Raw genomic sequence first — 11,387 nt, forward strand, 5'->3', positions numbered from 1 at the left:
CAGCCCAAGTTCCAACATCATGCAGCTACTATAAAGTCACTGCATGCCGTCAGCCAGCTTGCTGCCAACAGGTTATCTCAAATATCTTTACACAGAAGAGCTTGGGTGCTCACCTGCTTTGTCAAGCACGCGTAGTTTAATTAAAGAGTTATGACTCATTTCTGTGACTTTGGCCTCAAGAATTGCCAAGATCTGATGATGCCCATACTCCTGAAATTACCCTTTCCCAAACTTTTGAAAGGCAGATATCCATCATGAGAATAGTATCAGTTGATGGGCCTTACAATCCAGCATTCCAAGCTAATCAAAAGGAGCAGCCACTGTGGAAATATCACACAGGTTCTTTCTGCACATTATTTCTGTCCTACGAGCTTTGGGCACTGAAGAAGTCTTACTGCCTTGCTGGCAGCATCTGGCACAGAACTCACTCATGGCACAGATCAGGTATTTCACACTTTATGATCACCTTCTCCAGTCTGCTGGTCAACAGCAACACCTTGATGTGACTCAAACCCTGCTTCCAAGACTTGGTTTGTAACCACAGCAGGCAAAAGTGCCTCGACATTTCCCCGTGGAAGCCGGGAACAAGTACAGGGCTGCAGCACATCTGCTGTGTTTCCCCAAGCCCTTCCCTGTACCCCACTGGAAACACCCTGGGAAATACAACAATAAGCAAGCAGCAATCAAAAAAAAGGTGCAAAGAATATTCCAAATGTTTATTATGTATTAAAAATACTGCAAATAAGCCATACAGTTCATTTCACAGTAACCTAAACAACATTGTTCAAGAACTTGAGAAGTCAACAAAGAACAGTGCAGTTCCAACAGTGACAACAGTTACCTTAATGCCATGGCTCCCTCTTTCTCTGACAGCAAATCTTTCCCGTTTACAGCAGGAACAACACTGGATATGGTTCAGTATCCTATTTACCTAGGAGAACTCCTTTTCACTTGTGCTGTTCCCATTTCTGGGAGATGCTATTTCTAGGAATTTTTCATCTAACACAGTTGAGGATCTGTCTGGTCCAGGCTGAAGTGGGCATGATGCCCACAGCCTATTTCCAAGGTATCCGTGTGCAGACTTCTTTACCAATTATTTGGATAAAGTTGAAAAGTAAACTCGAAAAGGAGGGATATTAGAAATCCTTTCCAAAAAGACAGAAAACCAAAGAAGCTTCACAAGAAAGCAGTTTTTAGAAGACCATCTACAGAATTATGACACCTTTTCCTCACTCTCCTAGGTTCCTTTGCTACCAATGCCCCAGCCAGACACCTGGTGACAAAAATAGTGACAAGAATCAGGTGCCAAGTCCTGAATACGTAACAAGAGTTCAGGTCACTGTCAGCTGTGTGAAAACTTGGAAATGTATATGCCATAGAAGCAATTCTGCTGATTTCATGGTGATTTTCCCTCTTGTGTGTTTTGGAGTGTATTATTGCTGTTGTTAGCATGCTTGTTATACATGGAACACAACAGGTACAATTTTGGTCCTTCTCTTTCCTCAAATTTGTGATGATTTTTACAGAAAAACCCTTTATCAAAGACCACTTTCCAAGGAAGACACAGCCTAATCATGTAAACAGTCTAAAAATATGGCAAAAATGTTACTGTACCCTCTTGAAATTAATCCAGTCCTTCAGATGTCCCTTCTAAGCACTGATCTTCTGCACCAGCAGCTGAAGATGCTGGCAAAGAAGCATGTGATCATGAAGAATGAATCTCCTAGGCCTTAGCCCCAGGCAGTGCCACTTACCTCAGACCTTGTTAGTTCCTTGGTACAGATTAAGGTCTCAGAAATACACTACAGCTCAGCTGACCCTTGGTAAACTGACCACACATCTGAGTCCCAAACAGCAGAAACAGATGAGGTGCTCCACACTTGCACCACTCAAGTTCACTGCAGTAAACAGTTTAAGACAGTTTGTTTCTTAAACCTAAATATACCAGTAAAATCCTCGGTGAGTGCAGCAGTATGCTTTGGGTACCAGAACAGCTGTAGCCCTTCTCCCTTCTGTGTGGATTTCTAGTGTCAGTGTGAAACACCTTCATGCCATTAAAAATATGTGCCCATGCTAATGAGGCTGTAGTGCCTCCGTTACACCACTACACTTAACAGTGGTACAACTTCATAGAGAAGATGAGCCCTTAAGAAACTCAACCCTCAACTAAACTCGTGTTTTCTTAAAACAAAACTTAAGGGAAAGAAAAATCCAAACAACAAAAACTCCAAAAACACTACACGGAAATGAAATAAAGGAAATAAGCAGAACTGTCTCTATTATTAAAGTATTCTTATTCTCTTTGGAGGTATCAAATTGCTTTTAAAAAGAGTAAAAAACGGGGCATACAAAAGCTATTTTCCTTAACCCATTATTTGCCCAAGGAGCACCACTGCCTAAACTTTTTCATGTATTTTTTCTACTTTCACAAACAACCTTTCCAGATCATTCCTCAGGTCATCTATTGAGCTCTTCACAGACTCCAAGTTGTTCTCATTATTTTCAATTTTCACCGAATAGGCAACTAAACTATCCACTGCAGTTCTTATCATTTTCAAATCAGAATCAACCTGGCTAACAGAAGATCTCAGTTCATCTACAGAGCCTTCCATAGAAGAAAATTTTTCAAGGTAGCCTTGAGAATGTGCTTGACCTGCCTGATGATTGCCTTGATCCAACAAAGTACTAATTTGTTTCTGGATATCCTGGAGAGCACCAGAGGATGGCAAGCCACTGATGCTTCTCCTTAAGTTTTCCATGTCGTTGTACAGTGAAGTCTGTGCTTCACCAAGATTTTTCAGAGCATCTGTGACTGAACTTACGTCTGTATTTGAGAGTCCCTGAAGAGTGGTAATGCTTTGTTCTAGGGTATTGAGCTTATTCTCATACTCTGCCTCCTTAGAAAGGAAAGATTCCAACTTTTCACTGTTTTGAGCAGCAACAGACGCTAGAGACTCTAGGCTGTCTTCTATGTGCCTCAATCGAGATTCCAGTCCTCCATTGCTCTTCCCAAAGGTTTCTAATGCTTTCCTGAAGAGTTCATTATCTTCCCATTTGTTGAGGTTGGCTTTAACTTGCAGTAAATCTTCATCAAGTCTTTTAATGTCACTAGGGAGCTGCATAATAGAACCCTCAGCTCTCAGAACTTTCTCTTGTAAAGCTTTTAATGAAAGGTGTTCAGTGTCTGCAGCCTCTTTGAACTTCTCATGTTCTTGTTTGAGGTTGACTAACTCTTTCACTTCAGTGTACACATCAGACTCCATGGAGTCTATTGTACTCTTCAAGGTCTCTATGTCCTTTTCTTTCATTTTCATGGATGCTTGCATTTCATCAAAAGCATCTTTTAGCACCTTAATTTCGTGTTTATACACATCTGCCTGTTCTAGTGAACCGACCTTTGCTTTCATATTATTGATTTCATCTTGGCTCCTTTGCTGGACTTCAGTGAATACAGCAATGTTATCATTTATAGACTTGGTCAGCTCTGTTAGTCTCTCTTCCACTGTGTTTTCCAGAGATGTGAAGTCTCGTTCCCTTGCATCCTTCACCATATGAATGCCATCAGACAAGTCTTTCAAAATTTCATTTTGCAGCTTCTGAAGCACTTCACTGATCCGGTTTATTTCACTCTCCCCTTGTTTAACAGCCTTCTCGCTCACCTCCTGCTTCTGCTGAACAATTTTCATCATGGATTCAAATTCTCCAAATGTGGTTTGAAGAGAACGTACCTAGGCCAGAAACACACATGGTTAATACCAGTTATTTCATCCTTTTTTGTCCAAGATCCTTATAGCCCTTGTTACCAGATGAAACGATTACCTTGCAATCCTTCATGTCCCATACCTTAAGTGACACAGTGGCATACAGATACAGGAGGCAAAAAAGACCCAGCATCCTGAGCCTTCCAGCTCTGTAGTACCTACACCTTCTGTTAAGGGTCCTTGGCCTCACTGACCTGCCACTCGTGATCCAGGAAATCTGAGGCAGTGAAAAAGGATCCCTGGTCTCCAGAGTTTGCATGCAGACCCCCAAACCATCCCTCCCCTACAGGATTCCTGGTTCTAACGACCACAAGTCTTTAGAAAAAGGAGGGAGGGGGGGAAAAAACCAAACCAAAAGAATATCTGGCATCAACTTCTGAATATAGAAAAGCTGGGATTAGATTTTATCAGTCAAGAATACCAAAGAGCAATTCCTGATCATGAAAAAGAAGTTTCACAGTAGACAACAAAGAGCAACAGGAAAAATTAGGGGGAGAGGAGAGCTGGGATGGGCCAAGGAATGGAAATAGTAATCGTGACATTTTGCTACTCCTAGGGACCAAGAGAAACACAAGAGATTGGTTTTTTTTGTTAACTATTTTTTAAGATTAGAAAAAATTAGGAAGTCTTTAATGTCCTAAATAGTTAGCAGCTTGTTTTTCCCACTCCTGCATACACCCACACAGTCACAGTGAGCAGAGCGCATGTATGTACACACAGAGAACAAAAGCACAGCAGCTGCCAAGGGCCTGCCTTGCATCTAGCTCAGGTTAACAGAAAGTTCCTACCACTCCATCAGGTATGCTATTAAACCTCCCAATTACAAAAACTATCTTTACAACTGGTTTTAGTAGCAGCCAGAGGGAAAAGGTCAAGGGGTGAGGGGCTGTCATGTTCATTTACTCTCACATTTATAGGTAAGATCCAGGCCAGAGAAGCACGCATTACTTAATTCTGAGGCCAAGCAGAGCATCAGTCTTAAGACTGTGGAGAAATCTTTTTGTGCATGTGTGGGTTGTACTTTCTTAAACTTAGTAAAACAGTGTAAGAACTCCCACTGGCTGCAAGAGGAATCCATCACACAGAAAATACCTCAAGGCTTTGGCAGGATGGCAAGTGCTGAGTAATGCACGTTGCCTTGCCTCACACTACTCCCTGTGTCTGAGGGGTACATTAATCAGCCATGCCACATGGGCTGCCATGTTTACTGATTAGATACACAGCTGGAGGGGTGGTTTTTTCTATAAATAGAAAGAAATATATTTTATATGGTTTTAGAAAGAAATACACAGAGCTGGCTTTTTTTTTTATTCTTTTCAACTGAAGCAGGCCTCAGCAGTTCCCTGACTGACTCTGAACCTAGGCATTATTTTCAAAATACCTAACAGACACCCTAATTAGAAATTAAGTTATTTCTATGCATTTTTGCAGATCCCTGGCCAATCCTCCTTAGTTTTGAAAGTATACACAGTATACACATTGTAGAGTTTGGCCATGAGACTTGCCCTTGCTTTGACAGATCCCTGCAGTTTGAAGAATGCCCATTAAGATTACTTCTTTTCTTCCTCTTCAGCAAAAAGGTTTCTACTGTCTTTACTTTCCCTACACTTGTATTCTCTAGAGCTCCCATAGGAAATTAGAAATGACCTAAGGGGAAGGGGTGGAGAAGGTAATACTGCCATACACATTGCAGCTGGGCACCCGTCATTAGACTGACTTACCAACCTCATTTTCATTACATCTTAGCTGTCATTCATTCTGATTATTTCCACAGAGAGCAGAGAGCTTTTTCTGTATCACTATAAATGGAGGTCAGAAATCTAACAGGATAACACAGGAAAATTCTCCTCCCCCTCTTTTTACAGTGACACATTTCAACCAAACCACCAAATTCATATTTGCAAGTAACTATCTTTTTAGTCTAAGCAATCAGAAATAGCCACAACTCTCCAGAGGGCTGAGCTTCTGCAACTGTATGACTCATAGAGATGGATCCCACCTCACTCCACTGCATTCAGGCAATGTTCATGGTGTAAGTTGAAGCTATTCCCCATCTGGGCCAGCCACTTGAAGATCAGAGAGCTCTGATATAATAAAATGGACAGGGGTCTTCAAATTATACCAGCTTCTAATCTGATTTGTCCTAACTAAAAGCCACCAAGACTCAAAGCAATACCCTTGCACAAATGACCTTGGCCTCTCTGAGAACGGTGCTATGTAAAAGACTAAACCTCCACATCATTTCCTTTCTCTTCGATGTGTAAAGCAGATGGGTTTATATAATGCTTACTCCTGACAGAAGCTCTCTGCAGTCAGCCAAAGGGCAAAGCAACACAGCAGCCTCTGCTGATGGCACTCTAAGAGTACAGCACAGGATCCTGCACCTTTGTAAAGCAATGAAATACAGCCTGCTCTCCTCTCCCTCGAGTACCTTTCTGTGCCACCAAACCACAGCAACTGAAATTTCCAAGGGTTACATCGAAACCCTGTGATCTTTCCCCCACCTTTAACAGCCATCTGCTGTCACAGGCAAGTAAGTTTCAGTTGTCTTTGAAACCAATTATTTATAAACTTCTGTTATATACTCCTCTCCTAGAATACGTAACACATACTTCTGATTTTCTGCAATGACATGGAGATGGGAGGCAGTAAATTGTCTCCATCCTTTGATTAGAAGGGCTTATACATTCCATGTACATCTGAGTTCTATACTCATGTACTGTAGTTTTACATCTTGCCATTGTAATTTCTTCCTTCTTACAAGCAGTCTACAAAAATGGCTTAAAACCCAGTAAAAAGCAACAACCTTTGCTAGTTCAAATCACTGTCCTGTCATCAGTGAGTAAAGCCCTCAGGATTTAAAATTAGCTTCAGACACAGCCCTATAGCCCTGAAGTTTATAACTGTTCTCCCTCACTGACATGAATTTTCCTTTTCCTCCTTGTTGTATGGGACAGGAAACACCAAGAGTGACAATATAATCTCCACATGTTCAGGCCACTGTGTTTCTGGAAGCACCACTGAACAGCCAGGAGATCTCTGCCAGTGCCTGTCCCCCACTGCCAGCCCAGGCCCAAGCTCGCAGGGAATACAGGGAATCTGAATGGTTTGCCATGCAGAAAGCAGTCAAGCTGAGACAAGAATTTCCTTCTCTTTGATCTGACTCACTCATAACTTTACATACTGTCTTCCAACCAATTAACCTACTCCTGGGAAACGTTTAATTGTATGTTGATGATATGCCATCACAGATGCCATTTTTAAAGGTTTCAGGCACCCTAGGACGTATCCAAGCGGATACTGCTATTTGTAAAACTATAGCTGGGAGGCTAATAAGGGTCAGAGTGGAAAAAAAAAAAAAAAAAAAAAGAGAGAAATGAGCATTTATTTAATTTCATTTGAGCCACATCCTGTACCAGCAACTTCACAGTTTCTCCATGATCCTGGACTATCTTAGACGCTGCCTTGGACACTGCGAGCCTCACTCCCTTGGCCAGAGACTGCGGCAGGAACGTGGGAGGCAGGGTACTGCAGCAGTGTTTCTGGCACAGGCTCTGCTGTTCGCCGAAGCTCACATGGGTTTTGTTTTCTAGAGCGTGGGGACGCTGTGGCAGGATCCTGCCCCATTCCGACGGCGCTGCCACCCCATGTCCCTTGGCGTGCACACCTGCCTACTCAGGCAGCGACGAGCGGCTCGTTCGCCCCGCTAGGTTAAGCGATTTGAAGATGCAGAACCAGGGGCAGCAGCTCCTTCGGAACGGCAGCTCCGCGCCGCTGCCGACACGGAACGCAGCGCTTCCCATAAAATGGCTTCAGGCACAGGCCCTGGAAAAGCCAGCTGGGGGCTGCGGCCGCCGCCGCGGGGTCCCGGCCCGCCCCGTCCCGCCCAGCTCTGCGCTGCCTGCCAGGGATTTCTCGCAGCTCTGGGGCCACGTTTGCAGGCACGGGGAATACCGCCGCCCTGCCTCCATCCGCCCCTATAATGCCATGGAAGCATCTTTGAGGGAGCGCGGAAGAGGAGGGGAAGCCAACGGGACGCGTTCGCTTTTCCGCAAGCCAGGCCACCCGAGAGCTGCACAGCTCCTTATTTAAGGGGCGAACCCCCGCGGCCGCCCCCCTGCACGGGCGGCTGCTGCCCCCCGGCCCGCCGAGCAGCACCGAGCGCCCCGACGGTCCCCAGCCCGTCCGGCCCCGCGCTACCTTCTGCACCACGGTGTCCAGGGTGGCGGCCAGCTCCTGCCGCTGCCGGCCCGAGGCCTCCACCTCCCGGGCGCTCCGCCCGACCTCCTCCCGCAGCTGCAGCATGTACCAGCCGGCGGGCAGCGCGGCGCCCAGCACCACCGCGGCGCTCAGCAGCATCGCCCAGCTACGGCGGGGGCCGGCGCCGGAGCGGCCCCCCCCGCCGGCCCTGCCGCCCCGGCCGTGCCCCGCCGCCGCCGGCTTCTTTACCGGCAGCTCCTCGGCGCCGCCGGGCTGCGCGCCCTTCTCGTTGGCGGCGGGCGGGCTGCCCCCCTTAGTGCCCCGGTGCTTGGCGGCCGACATGGCGGGACGCCGCCGCCGCCGTACGCAGAGCGGGAGCAGCGGGAGTAGGCGAAGGAAAGAGACACAGAGAGGATGGAGGGAAGGCGGAGGCGCCGGCCCGGGCCGCGCCACGCTCCCCGCCCCGCCCCGGCGCCCGCCCCGGGGAGCCGCCACGCACACGGGGATGGGCCGCGTCCCTGCCGGGGGGCAGACGTGGCGCGCAGGGCCCTGCCCCATCCCCAGGGGAGCGATGGGACCGGGAAGCGGCGGGCGGGGCGGGGAGGGGAGGGGAGGAAGCGTCGGCCCAGCTCCGCGATTAGAGACCTTGTCCCGACCCTGTGTGGGGGTCTCGGAGCGGGGAGCGCTCTCCAGCCTCCGGCGCCGGGCGTCGGACAATCCAGACGAGTCCTTTTGCCGGTTTTTGGCCCCGCGCGTAAAGTTTTGGTTGTTTCTGGATTCTGCCTCACGCACCTTCTGTTTTGCTTGGTTGTGATTTAGACTGGAATAGCTGCAGCAAGCTCCGGAATGAGTGAGAGAAAGGCATGGAGAGAAAGTTATTTTCTCCATCCGCAACCCCTCTCCCCAACCCATTTCTAGTGCCTGCAGAGCAGAGACTTGGCATCGGGCTGGTCCCTGGGGAGCCGGCAGCTGCTGCCCTGGCTGGCAGGAGCGCCCCAGGCAGGCCCCTCTCAGGTCGCTGGCGGCTTTGTCCCAGATGGAGAGGCCAGGAGCTCGGCACCGAGTGTGCCCACAGAGCCTTTCCGCTCCGAGCACGCTTCTTTGCCTCGCCATGCCGACATGAGCCTGCTGCCTTCATCTTCCCCACGGAGCTGGCACAAGACGGGAAAGGAAAGGCTGTGGAGGCCTTCCTTCCCCTGTGCCGCGGGCTCCAGCTGGAGATTGAGGCCCTGAATGTATCTGTTTCTCTATTTGATTACAGCAAGAAATTTTGTCTTGGAAGACCTTGTCTTTTTGTCTTTCCTTTGATTACAGCATATTCTTCCTTTACAAATATATATACATAAAAAATAAATTTTATGTTGAGTATTACATAGAAACAGTGAATCGTAAAGTCAGCAGGATCACAGCCTCTGATGTCAGCCTGTCAAATGCAGTTCCACCTCTGCCAAGGCTTAGGATGAACTGCACTGTTAAGTCTATACATGATGTTCTAGTAACTACTAGAATAGGTGATAAGAGGAGAATTTATAGTGAATTGTCTCAGGCATTTTGTTAGCACAATTCTATCAAACGCACAGACCTGAGAAGATGTTGGAGTGACTGCAGGTTATGGGCACCACAACAGAACTTACTGACCCTAACAAGTAACAGAGAGCTTGCACAGGAGGTCAGGAGGTTGTCTTAAATATATCCCAGAGGTGGCTGAAGATGGTATGAAGGGGCTTGCACTAAAGCAGAGGAGGAACTCGCAGAATAATCTGTTTTCCTCAATACAATGAGAGTAGAAATCTTCAGCAGCAAACAAAGGGCCCTGGGAAAGCTACAACAGCAGTTTCCACTGTGAGCATCTAGCCACAGCCTCACACTTTGTGAGAAGGGGATATCAGGTTTCTATTTAGGAAGGGCCTAGAAAGGCTAGGATTTGTAGCAGTACCCTAAGACCCAGGATTTTAGCTCTGAAGCTGTTTATTTCAGAGTTTACTATAAGAACTGAGCCATATGGACTTCACCAGAGAGAATAATCAAGAGGATCATCAATGTTAAGTATCAAGGGATGTAAATCTGTTTCAGGGCGTAAGGCAGTAAGGTAACTGTCACTATTTCTCCTTCTCTCGCTTGGTACTGACAAGGAAAATGTTAGCAATGTACTACCTAAAGGTATTTCTCACCGTGGAACCAATTCAAGATATTTCTGACCAAGAATACCATTCTACAAATAGCTTTTTGTTTGACACTGTTTGTTTGTATTTGACACTGGTGGGTCAAACTCTATTTCCTTTGTACAGTAAGACCAGCTAGTAGTGCTGAGGGGACTAATTAGGAATTTGCTGAGGTGGTAAAGTTGCTGGGCAATGCAGACTGGTGTGTTGGGGAAGCTACTGATGTATCATTTTCTCTCAGAAGTGTCAATGTCCTGCTTTGCCTTTGTGTGAATTTGAAGACAAATACTTCAGTGGGGAGAAGCAGCAACCCTGTTTGCCTCTCACAAGACTTATTTCCCCTTGGAATACAGGAAACTCCACAGAAGAACAAGCTGAGAAAGCATCCTTACACCTGCCTTGTAGTCTTTCTGTCTTGACCTTGAGCCTATTATCAAATCTGGGCCTGATGATCTCAGTCAACCCAGAGTCTTAACATCCATCTGCTAGCACTAAAGCCAGTCTGCCTGGCTCAGTTATTAGGATTAGGGAAAAATGTCTTGTGACTTTATGTTCTCAACTGAGTTGTCATGGGCCCTGGCATAAACTATAGCGTGCCTTGCCCTTTCCCTCTCCTCCCACGCTAACCATGGGTTAGCCACATACCGGGACATTTCTGACCTGTGGGGCCAAATGCAGCTGCACATCCTATCCATTCCGCAACTGCCTTGCTGCTTGCTGGATAAAGCAGAGCACTAATTGAAGGCTTTACTGTCTTTGACAGTTTTACTGGTAACAGTAAGGAAGGTTATGAGCCAACTTGCTGCAATGGAGTGAGCACAAACTCATTTCAATTAACAGTGCTTCTGTAGTGAAAGGCCAAGAGTTAAAGTCAATTAGAGACACTAGTCAAAATTCCAAATGTGTACCTTTATTGTGGTTTAACTCCATCCAGGAAATAAGCACCACAGTTGCTCTCTCTCACCCCACATGTCCCCAGTGGGATGAGGGAGAGAATCAGAAGGGTAAAAGTGAGAAAACTTGTGGGTTGAGATAAAAGAAGTTTAATAATTGAAAAAAAAATTTAAATAATATTAAATTGTAATAAAAATGAAAATAACAAAGAGGCAAATAAAAGTCAATAAAGACAAGTGATGCAAATGAAAACAATTTCTCACCAGCAACTGACTGGTGGCCAGTCAGTCCCCAGGCTGTGTCCCTGTGCCAACCTTTCCACAGTTTTATTGGTGTCCACGATGCCATATGGTATGGAATATCCCTTGGG

General features: G+C 46.4%; 1 protein-coding gene across 1 annotated transcript; it reads right to left on the reverse strand.

Moving 5' to 3' along the window:
* Window positions 1-695: 695 nt before the first annotated feature.
* Window positions 696-8,409, reverse strand: CKAP4 (cytoskeleton associated protein 4). Its single transcript, XM_086887204.1, has 2 exons — window positions 7,962-8,409; window positions 696-3,728 (listed from the first exon to the last, which is right to left on the reverse strand). Exons 1-2 carry the CDS (start codon window positions 8,301-8,303, stop codon window positions 2,397-2,399), a joined length of 1,674 nt encoding a protein of 557 aa, XP_086743330.1. The 5' UTR covers window positions 8,304-8,409; the 3' UTR covers window positions 696-2,396.
* Between the last annotated feature and the right edge of the window lie 2,978 nt (window positions 8,410-11,387).

The sequence above is a fragment of the Cyanistes caeruleus genome, chromosome 4 (genome assembly GCF_971803275.1).
Source record: "Cyanistes caeruleus chromosome 4, bCyaCae1.hap1.1, whole genome shotgun sequence".
Classification (NCBI taxonomy): domain Eukaryota; kingdom Metazoa; phylum Chordata; class Aves; order Passeriformes; family Paridae; genus Cyanistes; species Cyanistes caeruleus.

Coding starts and splice junctions, on each gene's coding strand:
- CKAP4 (XM_086887204.1), bottom strand. CDS start 8,303: ATGTCGGCCGCCAAGCACCGGGGCACTAAGGGGGGCAGCCCGCCCGCC. Junction 3,729..7,961: donor TGGACACCGTGGTGCAGAAG/GTAGCGCGGGGC, acceptor TTTCTGGCCTAG/GTACGTTCTCTTCAAACCAC.